The sequence below is a fragment of the Panulirus ornatus genome, chromosome 48 (genome assembly GCF_036320965.1).
Source record: "Panulirus ornatus isolate Po-2019 chromosome 48, ASM3632096v1, whole genome shotgun sequence".
In the NCBI taxonomy this organism is placed as follows: Eukaryota; Metazoa; Arthropoda; class Malacostraca; order Decapoda; family Palinuridae; genus Panulirus; species Panulirus ornatus.
Window position 1 is genome coordinate 26635580 of NC_092271.1, and position 22086 is coordinate 26657665.

General features: G+C 45.1%; 2 protein-coding genes across 2 annotated transcripts; one reads left to right on the forward strand and one right to left on the reverse strand.

Moving 5' to 3' along the window:
- Positions 1–1443: 1443 nt before the first annotated feature.
- Positions 1444–5641, forward strand: LOC139763887 (2-amino-1-hydroxyethylphosphonate dioxygenase (glycine-forming)-like). Its single transcript, XM_071690297.1, has 5 exons — positions 1444–1543; positions 2374–2682; positions 3538–3652; positions 4970–5080; positions 5251–5641. The coding sequence occupies exons 2-5, from the start codon at positions 2539–2541 to the stop codon at positions 5484–5486; spliced, it is 606 nt and encodes a 201-aa protein (XP_071546398.1). The 5' UTR covers positions 1444–1543; positions 2374–2538; the 3' UTR covers positions 5487–5641.
- Positions 5642–5826: 185 nt separating this feature from the next.
- LOC139763889 (uncharacterized) lies at positions 5827–17443 on the reverse strand. Its single transcript, XM_071690300.1, is given in 6 exon segments — positions 5827–7981; positions 7983–9178; positions 9542–9757; positions 10061–10210; positions 10757–10969; positions 15252–17443. Coding segments are annotated over 6 exon segments (4947 nt in total). The 5' UTR covers positions 16773–17443; the 3' UTR covers positions 5827–6330.
- Between the last annotated feature and the right edge of the window lie 4643 nt (positions 17444–22086).

A 22086-nucleotide genomic window follows, 5' to 3' on the forward strand; every position in this document is an offset into this window, starting at 1 on the left:
TGCCAGACCTTCACCCTTCTGACATGACTACACCCTTTTTTCCTTATATAAATGTTCGACAACGAGTAAGAAAACATCGTCAGTGTCAGCCAGTTGTAGAATTACCTTACAACAGTTGTTATCATTAACACCACGACCTCTACAGCAAAAAAAAATAACAAGACTACAACAATTGCTGCCATCTCCTCCCCCCAGCACCACTACCACAGCAGATGCTACCACCACAACCACCACAACTACCACAACCACAAACGTAAACAGCTCCTACCCTCCCTCCCTCCCTACCGTGCTTCCACCACAACCATATGTCTCGTGTTTCCACTATCATGACGTCATCAGTACCACAGCCACCAACACAACAAGTCTGGGGCGCCACATGATGACGCCAAGTGTCGACTTAAATCAATCTATGACATCAGATCCCGAAAGTATATACGTCTATAATTAGGGGATGACAAGTTGCCATCAGCATGTGACACACGTCACGTGTGGTGAGGTGCTGCAGGGGAGAGAGAGAGAGAGAGAGAGAGAGAGAGAGAGAGAGAGAGAGAGAGAGAGAGAGAGTTAAGGGGGGGGGGGGGGGAGAGGAATATATTGGCCACTTTGTAAGGCGCGTGGGGTGTCTTACCCTCATGTGAGCGTTGAGGTAATGGTTTGTTTAAAGGTAAGGGGGTTGTTAAGAGTGATTGGCATGTTAGTGTAGACACGAAAACACACAGACACACAGACACACAGACACACACACATACACACACACACACACTGGAGGGGAATGACTGAAGTCAGGGATAATGCAGAGAGCATACATGAATTTAAGACGTTGTACGATAAATAGAGAATGTTCAAGAGATGGGGGATGGGGCGGGGGGGGAGGGGGTCCCACGAGTGTAAAACCCCCCCTCCCCGTACACTACAAATAGGTAATTACACATACGCTATGACGAGAGATAGAAAACGTAATGCGAGATACAACATCTACACAAACACACACTACATATATAGTGATAGAAGATGTATAGTAAGGCCTGACTAAACCATTTCATGCGTATTAAGGATATCATCCACCACAGCTTCATTCACGTCTTAACAAATTGTTTTTTAATCATCGATCGTACAAAAGTCGTTATCATCAGCTATCGTGACAAGATCTAGATAGCGAGCTAAGATGGCGTTCAGATGGCGTTGAGAGATAACACAGCTGTGTGTATACCGAGACACAGCGTTCTATACGCAAGAACCGTCCACTGTTTAGCTACAGAGTGGAGGAACCTACGAGTAATGATCACCTCGTCTATTGTTCAGCTTCAGAGGGATAATCTACGAGTAATGATTACCTCGACCTTCTGGGAGGCGAGGTGTTATCAGATAACGGGAGGGAGGTGGGGGAGGTGGAGGGAGGTGGAGGGAGGTGGGGGAGGTGGAGGGAGGGGGAGATACACTGATAAAGAAAAAGGTTGTTTATCAGAAAAGTTCAGGTTGTCTTCAGGGTGGAGCAGTGGTGGAGCACCGACGTCGGGGGTTCGACGCTGGGTACCGAGTGGAGGTGAGACATACTGTGTGTGTGTGTGTGTGTAATCATATGCGTGTTTCTGTGTACGTGTGAGTGCTTGTTCGTCTGCCTGTGTGGGTGTGTATGTACAATCACTCAGCTATATCTACATCTAAGGAAAGAAGTTGTAGTTCATTGGGTCAACTCAAACGACGTGAAATATATAGCAGTGGTATTGTTACTAATAACTCATATAACCCATATATCATCCATGATGAATGAATGAAAGAAAAACTATATTGGATTATTATCATAGTTGTCCCGATTATTTCCCAGTCCTGTATACCTTCATAACCCCATTTTCTCTGACCGCTTCATATCTACGCCCTGGACGAATATATATCTCTGTCATTATACTCATAAAGAGGCCAATATACGAGACAAGTATGCGGATATGTTAGACGTGGGAGTATATCATGGCCCACCTACCGCTAAACTGAGCAAGAGATGCCTCCATTTTGGCACGAACATTAAGAGAATTGCTTGCTGTATTTTTCAAAGAAAATCAACTAACTCAGTCTTTACCGCGGCTGGTTCAAGTCAAGTGAGTTTTAAAGACTTCATTGTGGCAACGACGCAGGTTAATATAATAATTCGTTCATATTCTTAATGTGGATGTTCTTGGCTGGGATATTGTGGCAAAATCTGATAGGTTTGTTGGGCGAATTGTGTGTGTGTGTGTGTGTGTGTGTGTGTGTGTGTGTGTGTGTGTGTGTGTGTGTGTATCTGAATATCGATGGAAAATATGAACTGCGTATTACATGAAGAGGTAAGCACTCAGTAACTATATAATATACCTACTCCTCCTTTTGTACCGTTAACAGAAACGTTGTGCCCACTGGCAAACAGACACTTAAACCGATAATAGACAGGAGACGAACCAATGGATGATAAGCTGTACAAAGGGCAAGTGATAAGGAGGCAATAGATAACACACAGGTTACGAAGAAGCTCCAACAGACGAGGAGGAGCAGACGAGGAGAGCCACCATGGAGCCCGAGGCTGCGGTGCAGGACGTGTTCTCCCTCTTTGATGACTTCGGGCAGAAAGGTTACCTCGGCGAGGATGTCTCGCAGGTCCAGCACGCCCTACAGGCAGCTCGACTAGCCGAGACCGAGGGCTTCTCCGTGGAGGTAGGTCCTGGAACCTTTTGCTCTTGGTGAAGCCTGTCGGCTCCCCAGTGGAGACAGGTCCTGGAACTTCTCATCTCCGATGAAGGCCAATGGTTAAGCCATGGAATTAAGCCCTGGAAACCGATTAGGTAAGTCCTGGAACCTTTTACTGCTGGCGAAGTCTGTTGGCTTCCCAATGGAAGCAAGTACTGGAGCTTCTCATCTCCGAGGAAGGCCAATAGTTGAGCCATGAAGGTAACTCCTGGAAACCATATAGACACTGGTCCTGGAACCTCCAACCCTTAGTGAGGCCTGATAGACTTTCCTCCCCATGGAGGCAAGTCTGGAAACTCTTCATTCTCAATGAAGACCAATGGCTTCCTCATCGAGGTATGCCTTGGAAATGCAGTCTTTTATTGGAATGATAAGGACTATCTATGTAGGGAGGCCCTGGAACTCATCACCCCTGATGATGTGGATTGGTTTTCCCCATGTAATCTGGTCATTCGACCTGTTATGCTAAATGAAAGTTGACATGATACTCATGACTTCTACAATTACTCGAACCTAAAGTGAAAAAGAATTCAGATTCTTTTATCTCTCCTTCCCTAAGATAATGCTGCTCAGTGATATCAACACATAACATGAAATTACATCAAAATTCTACTACATTATATCAGATAATGTTTAAATCATATTGCATTACATCAAATTACATTAAATAAAATCATGTACATTTAGATTATACTATATCTGAATTATATTTGAATTATATCATGATGAATTATAGTATTTCTAAATGATCGCTTTTTTCCTCCTCTCCCTAACTCCTGCATGACGATCACTGATTCTACTGCTGGTGCGGCGCCTCGTCAGATGGTCCTGGCGGCGCTCCTTCATGACATAGGTCACCTGCTTGGAATGCGCGAGGGCGAGCCACGGATAATTAACAACGGGGTCACCTTCGGTGCCGTCCGACACGAGGTCATCGGTAGGTCAAGTTAACAGTGGGTCATGATGGGGCATTACCGACAGGCCGTTCTCGGTCATTTATGGCAATTAGTGGACTAATAAGTAGTTACGTTGTCACTGAGGATAGTAATGAGTCATTGAGTGCGAGGAAGCGTGGTAGGTGATTAGGTCATAATTAAGAACTATGAGAGGCTATTAAGGTCATAAATCGGTCATGGTCATATTGAACGACTATCTATTTATTCATTCATCTATTTTTTTGCGTACCTTCGCATTCATCTAAGGATCGTATGGTGGGGAATCGAAAACTGGCTGCCCCTCCCATACAGCCAGGCAGTAGTCAACACTGATACTACGACAAGTGATCATCGCCGGAAATACGCCTATGAAATTACGTCTTAACCCGCATTCTGCGACACGAGAGAAACTCAGACGGAAACTCTATAATGCTGAGTGTCTCACGCTGGAAATGCGACACCGGGTGGAGAGTATCATAAGTAAGAAAAGCACGATTACAAAGATAGTATTATAATCCAAGACGAGTAATATAACTGAGTCTTATAAAGTCTCGTAGAGAGATAACTGCTAGGAGTAACATGTATAGAGGACAGGGTGAGAGCGAGAAATGGTTAGTTAGCTCACCTTTCAACTGTGAGTTGGCTGAGGTTTTCGTGCCGTGGCCACGCTGCGAGTTGGGTTCGGTCTCTGCGGAAGGTACTGATCCATACAATGATTCCGTGCTGCTCGTCGGCACACGAGGTCCGTTCCGAATCACTGGCAACTCAAGACTAAAGCGTTGCAGGGTTGAACTCGCGTCCTTTTCGCGGGCTGGTCGATGCTTGTTAGGTGTAGGGGGTCGCTGACAGTGCTCCGGTTGTTGGTGGATAGTTTGGAATGATGTGGAGCGTGGGAGGCGGTGGGGTATACGCATACAGACAAGGATGATGTGTTTACAATAAAGGAAATGTAGAAGTAAGATTTACGCAGCGAACGGACGTGAAGATTTTCATGGCTTGTTTACGATGTGGCGGCACTGTGCAACACAGTCGTTGAGGTGGTTGATGGCTGGTCCTGTGTTCGTCATACCGACGTATAGGCATTCGACACGTAGAATGATACTCTCACTGACGTAAATTCAGAGTTGTAGATAGATAGTCTCTCACTCTATCACACTGATGTAAACATGAGAGACGTAAATAGGTAGTTTCCTTGTCACACTGGGCTGAGGGATAATAGTGGTGGTGTGTGATTCTACGATGAGAAAATATACGATCTCTCCTCCTCCAGCAGCGTCTTCTGTGAGGGATGCTTATATAGCTTCAGTCGTCTCCTGCAGGTGAAGAGTACCTGAGAGGCCTCGGCTTCCCTCCCGCCGTCACCAACCTCGTCAGGAACCACGTGAACGCCAAGAGGTTCCTCGTCGCCACCGATGCTGATTATCATGATGGTGAGGAGGGAGAGAGAGAGAGAGAGAGAGAGAGAGAGAGAGAGAGAGAGAGAGAGAGAGAGAGGAGACATAATTTCAACGTAAGAATGTCAGTCGTATTTTGTTGTCTATCACAACCGAAGAGTTTCCTCACATGAGCACCAATACCATTATCTTGCCCATCCCCTCAGGCCTCTCTCACGCCAGCAAGGTGACGCTGGAGAACCAAGGGGGCCCCATGACCCCACAGGAAGTGGAGGAGTTCCGATCTCACCCTCAATTCAAGGTTATCCTCCGTATGCGCTCCTGGGACGAGAAGGCCAAGGACCCTGCAGTCGTGACGCCCTCTCTCCAACACTACAAGGAACTGTGCCTCGCTTACCTGAAGGAGCATCGTCAGAGGGTCGCAGCTGGGGGAGGACGTTAATTGATCGTGGCGTAAGTTCCCTTGTGATACACTTGTCTCATCTTGAAGTTGGGTGGCTCTGTCTTCCACGATGACGTGTTGAGCAATGATTCTGCTGAGACGACTACCAATTTCAGTGTTGTACTGAGGACGGAATAATAAATATAATAGATAAACTCTTTATCTAGTGCCCCCACCATCATCTTGTAAACCCACAGCAGATTTGACCCTATACCTTCTGTCTCCTCACGCATCACAAGAATATACTGCAAGACCTTTCTCTTCTATTGAGATATCTTTTTTCCTCTACTTCTCTATTTACAGAAAAAAAGTTAAATGGATGGATGATAGAAAAAAATAATAGATCTCAGTCTTTACTTAATATATCTGAATGATTTGACACATCAATAATATACCTAGAAATTCGATATACATATAAACATTTAAAAAATGGGCAATAATGGTCAGAAAAAAAGACGCGCGCGCGCACACACACACAAACACACATACACATGAAAGGGTCGACAAAAAGGAGATTCTTTTCGTATATATATAAAGCCACTGTCGAGGACACAGCTTCAGGACACGAGGGAAGCATGAGGTCTTACTGGGCGTGTTGATGCGAGGCGCTGGATAAGTTATGACTGGAGAACCCAAGTATAGACGCTCAAGATGGACTCTGGTTTAAGGTTAACTGCTTCATGGGAGGAGATGGTTTTCAACGCTCCTAACAGCACTGGACACATACACACAGACACACACACAGACGCAGGTGATCAGTTGAAGGCTATAACAAGTGGGAATAGCATTATAAAGTTTGTATAGAATCTGGTTTCTTTTTGTGACTTTTTTTTTCTCCTTAATTCTAGAGTTCGTTTGATGTTTCCTTAAGCTTCTCGACAGCGGCGCTATGGCCGAGTCTGCTGATACTCGACTTGACCTCCGTCAACTCCTCGTCTTTTCCATCTATCGTATTCAGGTACTCCTTCAGCCCGGTGATGCCGGAGGTCCTCACGTCCTCTGCAGAAGGCTTTTGGAGGGACACGTCCCTCGGCAGGCGTAGTTCAACGTCTCCTCCAACCACTGGGAAGTAATCTTCCTGTTCATCTTCCTCGTTTTCCAGAGTGAAGATCGGCGCACCTGTGGATGCTGAAGTCGTGGTTTGTTCCTCTCGTTCTGCCTCGACTGGAAACGTTGTCTTTGTGGCGTCTGGAGTACTAGGTACGTCCTCCTCGACGACAGTAAATTCCGGCGAAGTCAGACTGACTCGGTTGCCGACGGTGAGGCTCTCGGCCAGACGAGATGTCGCTCTGAGAGAGACGGTCGAAAAGTCTTGCTCCGGTGTTGTCGGACCCTCGAGATCCTGAGACACCGGATGCGATTCGCTCGAGACGTCTGAATCGTACGATTTCGATAGCGTTCTGAAACTTCCTGAACTCGAGGACAGTCTGTCCCCACTGAGGAAGTTCGTGGCATGGAGTGGCTCATCGCTCTCCGTGCTGTTGATGGATAATCGCTTATGATTCCAGTCCTCTCCGACGTTGCCTTCTGAAGCCTTAGAAGCATTAGGTACGTTGAGCACATTCCCCATACTCCGGGGTTGAGACAGTCTTTTCTTGCCACGAATCTCACTGGCGCTGAGGATGGCTTGGATCTGCTTCTCGGTGATGTAGCCGTCGACAAGCGTCCTATTCTCGACCCCCTGCTCCTGTGGCGAGATCAGGTGGTATAGGTTGGTCACCGGCCTGTTGCTCTGTGGAGTGTCGTGGTTGGGGGACTTGGCCCTGACTCTTGTCTTCTCTGGGATCGAGGGCGCTGGCTCCTGGTCCCTGGAACTGTTGGACGCTCGGCTGTACGTGCTACAACGCGATTCCTCGCTGCCCGGTTGTATGTTGTGGCGCATCACAACCGTCACAGCTTCTTGAGTGTTTGGTTCTTGATGGGTCACGTCGGGCTCATCGTACAGTGGTGGGTCTTGAGGTGTTTCCGTGGTGTCAGGTGTTGGCTTCGTGTCAGCATGACACTTCGAGTCTTCAGATGATTTTTCTTCACTTTCTTGAAGCTTTTCAGTTGGTTTGGTGTTGTCATCTTTCGTGTCTTTCTTTTTCTTGTCTTTCCCCTTCTTGCCATGGAGAATCTTGGAGAAAGTGCTGCTGCTCTTTTGTTTGGGATCTTTCGCTTCTTTAATCTCGCCCATTTCCTTCCTGTCATTGGAGGTTATGCTTCCAGACCTCTTGGTTTTGAAGAGCTTGAACACACTTGACCTTTTATCCACGTTCTCGTAGTCGCTTTTCCCAGAACTCACACTCTCGTTGGTATTGGTTCTTGCCCTAATGGGACTACTCGGTGGGGTCACGCCCTTCCTGACAGGCACGTCCTTCCCGACAGGAGTCCTTGAACTTTCACCTGAAGAGGTGATGACAGCTGGTAGCGGAGGAGGTTTCAAGGGTGACTGAATCTTTTTGATAAAGTCTTCATCAAATTCTTCATACTCGTGTTCGTCCTCACTTTCAGGGGTGGACGGGGGCGCCTTCATGATGATCGGAGGAGGAGAATGTGATGGCGGGGTGTTCTGCACCATCGCAGGCGAGGCCCTCGTCGAGGATTGAGTGGGTGAGGGAACTCTTACTTGTCGAGCTTGGAAGAGAGAGTTGAGGAGACGTGACGAGAGAGTCTGGAGTTATGTTATTCACTTGTTTTAAGAATTCTTCTTCAAAGTCGTCGTATTCATTTTGCTCTTCGTTTCTCGATTGGCTATCTAATGACGTAAAGGCAAGATCAGCAGCTTCTCTTATGCTGTGGAGGAATTCATCATCAACTTCCTCGTACTCCGGCTCTTTGTCTGTGTCTTCCGTCACTGTGATGGCCACTGGACGAACTACCACAGGAGGACTTCTCCCCCTGGCGGGAGAACCCTGTAGCGAGGCATCAGTGCTGATGCCTTCCTTGTCGTCCTTTTGTGGCCAGAGTTGCCCTCCATCCTCACGTATCGTTTGTTGTTCCTGAGGCTCGTGTGCAGCACAGTCTCCTCTCTCGATAGCTGTTTGCGTCACGATGCTTGGCTCTATGTGCACAACTTCATCGTTGCACTGGATCTCGCTACTCTCCGCGTGACGGATGGTGATGATGTCCTTCTTCACCTCATCATCCTCATCTTCGGAATCCGCGTTGTCCGTAGACACATTACGCAGGACTTTGGCGCTGGGGTCCACAACCTCAGCGGCTTTCGTGAGGGAGTGGATGCTCTTGGAGAGAGGGATGTTCGGCGATGGGGATTTCTTCCTCTCCGTCGTGCCTTTCTTCTGATTAAGTGGGGACGTCTTGGGTAACTTCACGTCTGATCGACTCAGGATGTTACTACTGTTCAGGGGAATGTTGGCTTGTTTGATAGCTCTCCTCTCATTAGCCCCAACATCCTCATTCTTCCTCTCAACATCTGCCTCCTTCACGATCCCTTCTTTCCCCTGTATCTTCTTCAGCTTGACGCCAAATACCTCTCCTGCAGAAATTGGATCCTCGCGTTGCGTCTGGTCCCCTCCCTTCTCAGCATCTCCAGTCACGTCCTCCTTCCGTGTCTTGGCGGGTTTTTCGACTTTTCTCAGCTTGATGACTCCTGCCGGCACTCCTGCAGCTACGTGAGGCTTCCTTCTGGGCCTCTCTTGCTCGTCCTCGCTCTGGTCTGAGGAGCTGGAGGAGTCTGTGTCATCCGCAACCTGAAATAGGCAAGAAAAACTTAAAATCTATTTGAATAAAGAATAGCTATCTAATTGTCTATCCCGTCATAGATAATAGGACGGCGTTGCTATACTCTAACGAGATATAAGTATCAACATAGACGTCTTCTACCCTATGGTATGGCGTCTGAAGCAGAATCACTGGCAATACACATGAACCACTTAAATACCTGATGACCACTGAGGAACAGAGAACCCCAGTAGGCAAGCGGAGGCTTTGACCCCAGTGGTATCTAGATTAGTTAAGTGGTGTCTGAATATTTTGTTTGTGCCAAGTGGCGTCAAGGCTTTGGCTAAGTGCTGACGAGGTTGGAATCTGAAAACTCAACACGTGAAGCGAACCTGCTTCTTTTCGTCCAGTTTCTTCGTAGGTTCGACCTTCCTGAGGTTCACTTCGGCGATGTTGAAGCCTGAAAGCGGTCCTATGATAGGGATCCGCGGGATCCTCTTGGCCTGGATGAGCTTGAATTCGGTGTCGTCGTCTTCGCCTTCGTCAGAACTGGTGGTGGGAGCACTCTCCCCTGGGTTGATGGTCCGGTTTGGCAACGTGGCAAACTTCTGAAAGAAATATGATGGTGATCAAGGGAGGAGAGAGAGAGAGAGAGAGAGAGAGAGAGAGAGAGAGAGAGAGAGAGAGAGAGAGAGAGAGAGGAGTACAATTAAGCTAATTTGTTAAGCTAATTTCTTATAATCAAGGGTTAAATCATTCCAGCTGGAGTGTTTAGCCATCAACCCTCACGGTATAAAGCTAAGGAACTCATGTTGGTAAACCATATTTATCTACAATCCTCACATCTTTCTCCCTTGGTATACCCTATAGTATACCTCGGGTGGTTATACCTTCCTGTATCGTATACTCACCGCTGGCTGGTCCGAGGCGTCGATGGTGGCAAAGGGGCGTCCAGTGTGCAAGGTCTTGTCTGAGTTGTGGGCCGAGATCCTGTTAGACCGCAGGAGGATGTCCTGAAGTAGGCCCAGCCACCTCTCTCGATCCTCTCTGGTGTCCGCCGCCTGGAGGTAAGGCAAGGGAGGTCAGTGGCGAGGGTTGGTAAGGCCAGGGAGGTCAGTGGCGAGGGTTGGGAAGGATAGGGAGGTCAGTGGCGAGGGTTGGTAAGGCCAGGGAGGTCAGAGGCGAGGATTGGTAAGGCTAGGTCTTAAGATGGACAAAAGCACCAAGTTAGACAACGTGTAAAGAGATCCTCTCAGTCCACAAAGATTTTGTCAATGATTGGTTCAAAACAGATTTACCCGACTAGTTCTTCCCGACTTCAGCAGCCCAGATCAACCCCGTAACTCACCTCTCCCGACTTCAGCAGCCCAGATCAACCACGTAACTAATCTCTCCCGACTTCAGCATGTCAGACCATCCCACCTTAAGTAAACCAGTTGTCCCCAGGTTCAGCTCCCCTCGACTGCAGCAACCTCTGCCCTCCCGCTCTCTCTCTCTCTTTCCTTTACCAGGCAGACTACCACACCACGCACCTCTAAAACCACATCCGTACTCACCACTCCCTCACCACACACCCCACCCACCTTCCAGGCCACACCGATACTCACGAGCTTCAGTGATGGCAAGTTTCGGCGAGTCAGTCGGAACGGGAAATGAGTCTTCATGAGTCCTGGCTTCTTGACGCGGACTTCCTCCAGCATGGCCAGGTCCAGCGAGCCTTTAAGGACAGATAACTGACCGTACTCCTGCTGAGACCTGTAGTAGGTGAGGAGGTGGCCGTCCAACATGAAGAAGTACCGCTTCCATGAGCTGAAGGGTCCCTGAAAGATGAAGTATGACACCGTGAGGAGCTTCTGGGTGGGTAATAGTGGAGGAGGGTATTGGTGACAGGCGAGGAAGAGGGATTGATATATGAGGGACAGATGAATGGTACAGGGGTGTATGAGGGGACGGGCAATGGATACAGAAAACTATGCTACAAATTATGAAAAAAGAATTGCAGATCCTGATGAGTTTTATCCAAGAATAATGAAAGAACCTGAATATGATATATTAAACCCTTGATTGCTCCCGTCAAGATGATAAACCCTTGACTGTTCCTGTCAGTAAGATAAACCCTTAACTGCTCTTGTTAATCGGTAAAACTTCCAGATGTTATTGAAATCTGTCAACATAAGTCTGATGTTCAGTATCTTGACGACCAAAGTCAATTAGATTTAAGGTAAGCATAATTCGAGACATGATTGTAAATCACTTGAGGGTCATCGCTTAATGATTCATAACATGATTATCGACGCCAGTGTTTCATACGTGCTGGGTTTTCTCTTTATAATCAACATGTATGACCAAAGTAAAGCTTCTTGTAAATAGTGTAGTCATTCTCTTAGTTATTCAGAGGGCATTTCAAAAAGTCCCACAACGAATTTTACACTTGGTATAGATTGTGTTTTACTTCAGAGGTGAAAAAAAGTTGTGGACGATCTGTAAGAAGAGTCGTGCTTAATGGTTAGACGTGACAAGTGGCGTGCCACAGGGATCAAGCTTGGGACCACTTCTCTCTCTCATATATACGAATAACACTGATAATGAGCTAAGCTACGATATATTAGAATCTGCAGACGATGTGCATATGGGGAAAAGAGGTACAACAGAAACTGAAGGTCTACAGATGTAAGCTAACAAAAGTAGATATCTATATCGACAAATGGTAAGGTTTACACATAGGCCTTGGAAAGTAAACGACAAGTTACGGTACAGTGCGAACTCTATCAAACTGTATAAGTTTAACGACGAAACGACGATAAGACAATGTAACAACTTCCGTCGACGTAGAGGCACGTCAGCAAGTGTATAGAAACAGCAAGAAAATTGAACAAAACTTTAGGATTTACGTCACTGGTGCGTCACCATCTTGAATGTTATGTGTAGCTTTGGTTACCCCACTGGGAAAAGAGACAACACAAGATGATTCTTGGACTGAGAAACAGAGTAATTCGAAAACTAACTTTATTTTACCGTAACTCATTTATCTTAAAAAGAAAAGATTTGAAGATGATTTGATACAGGTATTCAGAATTTATTTAAGGCTTTCACACTTTTAATCTAATCAGGTTATCAAGGCTAGATTCGTTTGCTTTGATTAATTGATTGATTGACTTTATTCAGGAACTCTAGTACATTATGATAGGTATACACATGAGCAATACATCACAATAAGGTACATAGTAGCTTCCACTAGGATAACCAAACTTATTTCCAGTAGTAATGAATAAGAAAATAAGAGGTTCCTTTTTACTTGAAATGACACAAAGTTCCTTTGCTTCAACAGTTCCGTTGTACCGATAACCGCAGTGGAATGGAACATCGTAGAAAGGTTAGGCAATATGCCTGAAACTTGCTAAACTTCAGATCCACTACTGACGTTATTTGCGTCTCCTTAGGTAAACAGTTTACGTAAACAGTTCACATGCACTTATCCTAAAGTCCTTTATTTTGGTTCCCCCACTCTGTCGACACCGAGTTCTGTGTTTGCGATCTGCGTTCGCAAACAGCCTTGAAAGACTGATAATCTGTTGATGTTTGTATTCCTTTTGTATTGATTTGCATTGCTCTTGGAATTTCTCTGATTATATAGAGCTTGGGAGTATGAGGAACGAGGAGCATAGAAACCTGCTGTAGGTGAAGGATGGAGGAGCGTGTGAGGTGAAGGGTACACGTGGGCATTAACATGAGGACCAGGAGAATGAGAGAGTTTCGGTGAGGAGGGTGTGAGGTGATGAGTAAGTGCTCGAGTATATAGTATAGTTGTGGTGGGGAAGGGGTGATGGGTGTGGAAGGGGTGGCAGGGCAGATGAGTCATTAACCCAATGGCAGACTCATACTTCGTTTAGCATTACAACGAGAAATATGATCCAAATTCATAAGTGAAACGAAAGAAACATTCAAAAAGAAAGAAGAGGAATCTATAAGCTATCATATCTAAAGCCTAAAAAGATGATCTAAATACTCATCATCACTCGAGAATTGTCGGCATTTCTCTGTGTAAATCCGGATTCAGTCATCCTCACTTTAGTATTTGCTATTAACTCCAAGTTAATGTTCTAATCTCTTTGTATCTCATATCACTAATCACCCATACTCAGTACTAGCCCCGGATCCATCCCGTAGATCGTAGACTGTTCAGTCAGCTGATGTAATGATGTAGGTTAGAAGGTCACGTATGTCTTGTTGTTGACACTAGCTCGAAGAACGTGTCGCAAGTCCGGACGTAAGCTCATTTTGTATCTGTCACCGCCCGCGTTTCTTACGATACCCGATGATGATACGTCTCGTTGTATGAGAATGTCACACTCCCCTCCAGTCCTTCGGTCTGGTATTTCAAGGGTTCTTTTACGTACTGACACGACGGAGAGCGAAACACAAGTGGGTAGAAAGGAAGTCTTGGTATCTGCTGCATCCGTGACTTCAGTGCATTTACAAACATGGCTTCGCACAAGTGCTTAGTCAAGCTAATACAAAACTCCTGAGAAGGCAAAGCATGGCTGACGTGGGGCCCTCCTCGTCTCACCGTGGCAGACTCACTAGGGGAAGTACCGACTCGACTCGACGCCAGAGATACTTATCAACCTTACTCCTATAATCAGTCTAACATTCAGAGGTGAATACGTTTGATAACGGTATAGGCGTTTGGTCTTTATGTAATTCACGAGTATAGAGTATAATCTTATCTGCAGCCGAGGAGATATTGTTTTCCTCTGTGTGTCTGTGCTAGGGGTCCCATCCCTCAGAGACTAGTGATATAGAAGTGTCTACCACTCTTCTCTATCTATCCCTCTATCTTCATCTGTCTATTGTCTATCCCTCTATCTTTACCTGTCTCTTTATATGTTACCTTGTATATCTACCCGTCTGTTTACCTGTGTCTGTCTATGTGTCTGTTCGTCGGTCTGTTTCTCAATCTGTCACTTCACAGCAGGTACGAAACTTATCCAAACGTAAACATTTCATATTAATTGACTGACTATCTACTGTCTAAGCAACACTTCTTACCAGGTCATAACGTTAACACAGCTACTATATTGTTCCTGTGTTAGATTAGGATAAGGTCAGTAGATCAGTGTTATAGCTGCTGTGTTGTTCCTATGTTAGAATAGGATAAGCTAATTTGGTCAGTGTTTGCTTTCAATTTCCTAAAATATCCAGTCGATCTAAAGGTCTCTGAAAAAAAAGAAGGAAATGGGATGACCTTTGACGGGTTGCTGGTCGTGGGATAGACGACCGGTTTGTTTACATCGGGACGACAAGCCTGACGACCGGTCGTTTAGGAGAATGTCATACCCATACCGGCAGTCGGATTTATGTAGCTACCTACCATAGCCCTCCACCCACCCACACCTCTGTTATAAATCGATGGCGAAATACTGAGGGTGAGCTGGCAGGCCATGCTCCCCGTCTGTTGTGTGCGTGTGTGTGTGTGGTGTGTGTACCATGGCTCCCGCTTCCGGTGTGACAGAACGTCAGCGAGCAGTGGCTCTGACGCACATCCTCACAGCCGCACTCACTCCACTCCTACTTACCTAAGCTCTGTCTCCTCCTCCTCCTCCTCCTCCTCCTCCTCCTCTCACTAAACAATTCGTACATTTCCTAAGCTTTCATTCATCTGTGTGCGTGTAATCACCCACCCGTACTGTGTGGGGAGGGAGCTTTTACACTATTTCTTTTTGGGGGGAGGGGCCTTGCAGAGAGAGATAGATGGATAGATAGATAGAGAGAGATAGATAGAGGTAGATAGATAGATAGATAGAGAGAGATAGATAGCGGTAGATAGATAGATAGAGAGAGAGAGATAGATAGAGGTAGATAGATAGATAGAGAGACAGATGATAGAGACAGATGATAGAAAGATGGATGACATAGAGAGAGAGAGAGAGAGAGAGAGAGAGAGAGAGAGAGAGAGAGAGAGAGAGAGAGAGAGAGAGAGAGAGAATTTGATTCTCTCACAGTTCAGTCGTTACATCGGGCCTGAGCCAAGGTATCAGTGGGTCCAATACTACAACAGACACGTCAGAAGAAGTAACTAACGTGGTACTTCGTCCTTCTCACCTTTTTCTTCAGCATTAGAAATCCCTGGTGTTTGCCGCTCTTCTGTCCTTCCTCTTCTGTCGCTTCTGTTGCTCTTGTCTCCACTCCGTCTCCTGTTCCACCATCTTCTGTCTTCCCTTCGTCTTCTGGTATGTTGCCCTTGATCCTCCTCGCTATTTCGTCAGTCTTCGTCTCCTCTGTCTTTTCTCTCTTCTCTTTCTCTTCCGTCTTTCCTTTATCTTCTATTTCCTTATTTTCCACCAGTTTTTCTTTCTTTTCTTCCATGTCTTTCATTTTTGTGCTGTCCTCGTTTTCTTCCAGATCTTTGTTTTTACAGTTTTCTTTTGCTTTTATCTTCTCCTTGGCTTTATCTTCATCTTTAACTTCTTTATCTCTGATTTTTTTCTTCTGTTTAGCCTTCTCCTCATTTTCCACGTCCTTTCTATTGTTTTTCTTTCCTTTACTCTCGTTATCATCTCGTGTTCTTTGTGACGATGATTTACCTCCGTCCTTTGATATTCTCTTCTTGTCTTTTGTGGCGTCTGCTTTGTCTCGTTTTTCTTTCTTCTTCACCTCTTTTTTGCTTTCATTCGACTGGTCTATTGGGCTTTTCTTTCTCTTTTTATCATCCGCCATGTCCTTCTTGTTATCATTGTCATCCTCCGCGGCATCGTTAACGCTTTTGTGTCTCAGTTTTGTCTTTTTCTTCATGTCTGTGGCTCCGTCTCTTCCACCGTTCTCTGTTTCTTCTTGCGAGGCATCGTCACCACTATCCTTCTCGTTTTCTAATTCCCGTTTCTCTTTAAACTCGATGTTCTTGAGAAGTTCTTCGTCCTGCTTTTTCAGGAGGACACACAGGCTGGTCTTGAATTGGCATCCACCTGAGGTCCTTTGAGGTTCTGAGGACCTCGGGGCTGTGGCGGTGGGAGCCTTGGAGGTCCTTGAGGGTGGAGGACTCTCGGAGGTCTTTGGAGTCTTGGAAGTCCTTGAGGGTGGAGGACTCTCGGAGGTCTTCGGAGTCTTGGAGGTCCTTGAGGGTGGAGGACTCTCAGAGGTCTTCGGAGTCTTGGAGGTCCTCGAGGGTGGAGGACTCTCAGAGGTCTTCGGAGTCTTGGAGGTCCTCGAGGGTGGAGGACTCTTAGAGGTCCTCGGAGTCTTGGAGGTCCTCGAGGGTGGAGGACTCTCAGAGGTCTTCGGAGTCTTGGAGGTCCTCGAGGGTGGAGGACTCTCAGAGGTCTTCGGAGTCTTGGAGGTCCTCGAGGGTGGAGGACTCTCAGAGGTCTTCGGAGTCTTGGAGGTCCTCGAGGGTGGAGGACTCTCAGAGGTCTTCGGAGTCTTGGAGGTCCTCGAGGGTGGAGGACTCTCAGAGGTCTTCGGAGTCTTGGAGGTCCTTGAGGATGGAGGACTCTCAGATGTCCTCGGAGTCTTGGAGGTCCTCGAGGGTGGAGGACTTTCGGAGGTCGTTGAGGTCTTGGGAGTCTTTGTGGTCGGAGGACTTTCAGGAGTCGTAGTAGAAGTTCTTGAAGACTCCAAACCCTCCATCTTATGTCTTCTAAATGTGTTTTAGAACTTTCAAAGTTTCTCTGTTTTTTTTTCAATGGAGGTCTGGTGGAACTAACAAGATATCTCAAGGTTTCGTCAAGGATCGACTGATCAAGGTGGATTAATCTTTTTTTCTTTTATAGATTCACATCATTAGATTAACCACTGCGCATCTCTTTCGTTTTCCTTGCTGGGTTCGGTCCACAGATGATGTGGTAACGTAAGATAGGTCAGGAGAGAAAAAAAATCAGTTGTACTTACATTTTCTCTTTGATATAAGAATCAATAATTAACAATTACAGAATACACAGATGACGTTCACTTATCACAGAAAACGCAGACGTGTCATCAGGGTCATTTTCTCTCACTGTGTCACCCACGACATTTTCTTATCTCTTTTTTTTGACGTCCACTTTCCACATAACCCCACCATTCACCTGTGTTTTATCAAGCACATGATGAACATGCAACAGCACCAGTAACTCCACAAGTAACACACCACGTAGCACCAGTAACGCCCCACGTAGCGCCAGTAACGCCCCACGTAGCGCCAGTAACACCCCACGTAGCGCCAGTAACGCGGGCAGGGAGCTGAGGGCACTGTGAACCCTCAGACACTGAACGTGACGAGTGTGTGTGTGTGTGTGTGTGTGTCCCTTAACTGCTGCTCCCTCCCTCCCTCCCTGCCACTCACTGACACACACACACACACACACACGCACAAAGAGGACGCAAAAGCCTCGTTCCTTGGGATATACCGACGTCGCCTCGAAGGAACTAATGACTCTACCCTTCCAAGGGACGTTTAGGCTCCGTGAGGGGCGAAGGGCCGCCAGGGAAGGGTAGCGCTAGGGGGCGATAAATGCGGACGGTGTCTGGTGGGATGTCAAACGTCGTCAACTCTTACTATCGCTTCTGCCGTCGTAATCATATTTCCGCTGCAGCGTTGCCACCTCGCCATTACGACGGATTTCGACGCGAGTGGATGGCTTTTCCTGACACCCCTGGTGGTTCAGAGACAGACTTACAAGGCTGTTATGTGTGGCTGTAATGACGTCAGAGGTATGCAAGTTGTTGGTGATTTTGTGATCCCTCCCGAGGAGGGAGAGAGAGAGAGAGAGAGAGAGAGAGAGAGAGAGAGAGAGAGAGAGAGAGAGAGAGAGAGAGAGAGAGTATCATCAAACATACACTCACTACACAGTGTACGAAATCCTCATGATCAACACACACGAGCTTGGGTTAATCAACACTGAACATATGGGGATTAAAGTTATCAAATGCCACTTTATACCGTCACATATGAGGATGAGAACGATCAATCAGGACTATTGCGTCACTCTGGTAGGGAAGAAAGGATACGATTAATGGTCAAGGACTTTGTGTGTGTGTGTGTGTGATCAATACTGTATTTGCAATCAGAGATGTGAAGTGACAAGCTGTTTCAAAAAAAAAAAAAATTCATACAGAGAATAGGAGAGATAATTAAGATATAATCATTACTAATCATCTAGAAACGAAAGAATATTGACTAAGGAATATAAAGTAATTAATAGAATATCTATAGTGATACCAGGAAGTTTCTATGATGGAATATAATGTTTCATTAATACTACTATTTCATAGAGAAGATTGAGAATTTATCGCAAATTTCAAGTTACTGAATCATGTAATGGGATGTTCTGAACAGATTGGATGATTGCGAATAGATTAGAGCATATCAAAGTCCAATTTCAATGTACTTGACCCTATTACAATGTACCTCATTTGATTACAAAGCACCTCAATTAATCACAGCATTTATCTATCAGTTACTACATAGGTGAAACAGTTACAACACACATCACCCATTTACAACGTAAATCACCCATTTTACAATACAGGTCACCCAATTACGACGTCGATCACTCACATACAACGTATGTCGCAAATTTACAACATAAGTTACTTAATCATAAAGTAGATCATTCATTTACAAACTAGGTCAGCTAATTACGATATAGATCACCTAATAACAATGTAGATCACCTATTTACAGTGCCCCGTACCCAATTACAGTGAATATCATCCAATTAGAACGCACTTCAACAAATTACAATGGGCGTATAACATATGCCACGTCCACTTGGTCACTATTCTTCACACTCGTTATCTTGAGACGGCACGAACACACCACCTCACACTACGATATCAGGATAACAGGATAGATTTATGATGGTTGTCGGCAAAATACGATAACAGTTACATTATTACACTATTCGTGTTGGTGTACAGTGACATGGCAGTACACTGCATCCCTAATTACGCCATCAAAGATTTGCACCAGCATATGTGATTATCAAATTGACAGAAATAGTTTATGACGGAATTCTAATATCTCTAATGATAATTACCTCATCTAATTTTAGTCCTTTGTACACCCGATATTTCGTAAGTTATCAACCCATTTCCTCAAATAATTTATCCCTCGTTTTCTCAAATAATTGGCTCATCCATTTCATTTATCATTTTGCTCAACCATTTTTTCTCACAATTCGCCCCCTCCTATTTTGCTCATCCATATTCCGATATTCTTTGATACTGAAATAACACCTCATACTTTATTTAGTATGCTCAATGTTCTCTCCAAGCATCTAAAGCATGATAAAGAAATGTCAAGAGAATGTATGAAGGGTAGTAATCAAAGGTTAAGAGAATGTATGAAGGGTAAAATCAAAGGTTAAGAGAATGTATAAAGGGTAGTAATTAAAGGTAAAGGGATTTCTAAAGGGTAATGATGAAAGGTCAAGGGTAAATAAAAAGTGGTAATGATAATGAACGGTCAAGTGAACTTTCTGACCTTACCAAGAACTGGTTGACACACACCGTCCTGGTCGAGTCCTCTCGACCAGCTGGTGGAAGCACCTGGTATACTGTCGTCTCCAACGTTTCACAGAAAAAAGTAAGCGAACCACAACGTTAAACCTTACTCAGCTAACTACCAATTACGTCATGCGAGTGGTCAGAATACCTGTGTATAGTTGACATAGTTATCTTAGCGCTACCGAGACAGGAATCTTTGACGTATGTTACGTAAACGCTTTTATCGACAGAGTTGTCATGTTGTCTATTATCACAGAAGTTTGTCGTACCTACTAAAGTCGGAAGGCTCCAGGACCATCCAAACTGTATGTATTGTGGATATTTTCTGAAATTATTTTATGAAGGGGAAAAATATGAATCTGTTTCATGTAGCAAATTTAGGTGTAATGATTCAGATAATTTTTGGGTAAGATTTAGATACAAACTTTTGTTCTTGATATCAAACAAGAGGCCATCATACCAGTGGGTCGTACTGTCGTACTCAAGGGTCGTACCGTCGCACTTAAGGTGTCGCACCGTCGTACTGAGAGGTCGTACCGTCGTACTTAAGATGTCGCACCGTCGTACTGAAAGGGTCGTACCGTCGCACTGAAGGTGTCGCACCGTCGGCCTTGAGGTTTGTACCGTCGCATTCAAGTCGTCATATCATCGTATTCCAGACACTTCCAGAAAGATTCAAATGAGAAAAAAATAAGGAGGTATACCATAGAGAGAGCGATAGATGGTCAAGTGAGTAATTCCTATGCCATACGGAGAGGCGTTCGTATGACGTCATGCGGACCATCCAGAGCACACTGGACTTTTTCGTCTTCGTTCGTGACACCATCAGTGCGTCAGAGAGCCTTGTGGCTGGCTGGGCCGACGCAACGACGGTAAACAATGAATCATCATATCCTCCATGTACTGATATCGAAATATGTAAACCATAAGATAACTCCAGATAAACCATAAGATAACTCCAGATAAATCCCCTTAAGATATCTCTGTACCATGAAGATATCTCGAGATAATTCCCCTAAAGATACCTCTGTACCATGAAGATAACTCGAGATAAATCCCCTTAAGATATCTCTGTACCGTGAAGATAACTCGAGATAATTCCCCTAATCGAGATAAGTCCTTTGAAAACACCTAATTAAAACCCACTAAAAATTAGCCTAAGACAAACCTTTAAAAATAATTCAGCTCTGCTCTCCCTTAATTTTGCTTCTCGAACTCAGTCATTGTGTTAGTAAATAATACAGCCTTACGTCATCATTACTTACAAATTCGATAGTTTCCTAAAAAAAAAGATTTTTAAGTATTAGTAAAGTCCAAAATACTAAAATGGGATTAATGGAATATCACTTAAAAAAAATGAAGTAGGTATCATACGGCAAGTAGCAATAGGTTATGACTGTCTGATGAAGGTTAGGGTTGGGATAAGTTAGGATAGCTTAAGTTAGCTTAGCTTAGGTTAGGTTATAAGTTAGGTTAGGTTTATCTATCTCTATGTATGGCTTTTTTGGCTTACGGAAAGGCCTTCCCTATTTCGATATCTGCTTTTTTTTCTAATATTCTGTCGACATTTTTTTTTTTCTGTTCAGTCGAACTCTCTTCTTCAAAGGAGCCAAACTGGCTCTTTGCTTGTCGCGTGACGTGACGTCAAGCCGCCACCCCCACAGCGACTGACTGCATCCTGTGACGTGATGCCACGCCACTCTGGCGATGTCAGGAACCGGACGTCCGTAGAGAGCTGCAGGAGGAGGGGGCGTTCCTCTCCTGCAGCAGAGACAAAGAGGGTCGTCGCGAAGTGAGCCACAGAATGAAGTGGTTACGTAATAATTCAGTGGCCTTACCTGACCTTATCTTATTCATCATATATGATACGTATGACCTTTACTCTCTCTCTCTCTCTCTTTCAAATGAAAAGAATAGAAAAATCATGCAGGAAACTCAAAGGAAAGTGATGAAAAGGGAAATTCTTTTTTTCAGGATTTGGAAATAAATAATAGTTTCCGAAATCCTTCAGTTCCATCAGAAGTGACAGGAAAATGTGGTTTTCCTTTATAAGAAATAGAAACAAAGGAGTGATAACAGAGTGTTATAAGTGTCTATAAGAGACAGTACTTATTTATTTACGAGTATTTACTTACTTACGAGCACTTACTTACTTACGAGTACTTAGAGTTATTACTAGCACTTACTTATTTACGAGTACTTACTTACTTACTTACGAGCGCTTACTTACTGACGAGTACTTACTTACTTACAAGTACTTAGAATTCTTACGAGTACTTAATTACTTACCAGTACTTACGGCGAGATCTGCCAAAAGGCAGGGCTAACACGTAGCTCACGACGGACGAGTCCTATTAGTTACGTGTTGGCAAGTGTTCAGTTTGGGATGGAGAGATCGTATGTATGTGGACTGATTGCCAGCAGCCCGCATGTGGGGTGAGGCAGAGAGGAAAGA

What these genes read in the sequence shown, in the direction of transcription:
- LOC139763887 (XM_071690297.1), top strand. Translation starts at nt 2,539, where the DNA reads ATGGAGCCCGAGGCTGCGGTGCAGGACGTGTTCTCCCTCTTTGATGAC. An exon ending in CCGAGGGCTTCTCCGTGGAG is followed by an intron (nt 2,683 to 3,537) that starts GTAGGTCCTGGA and finishes GCGCCTCGTCAG; the next exon opens with ATGGTCCTGGCGGCGCTCCT. An exon ending in CGTCCGACACGAGGTCATCG is followed by an intron (nt 3,653 to 4,969) that starts GTAGGTCAAGTT and finishes CGTCTCCTGCAG; the next exon opens with GTGAAGAGTACCTGAGAGGC.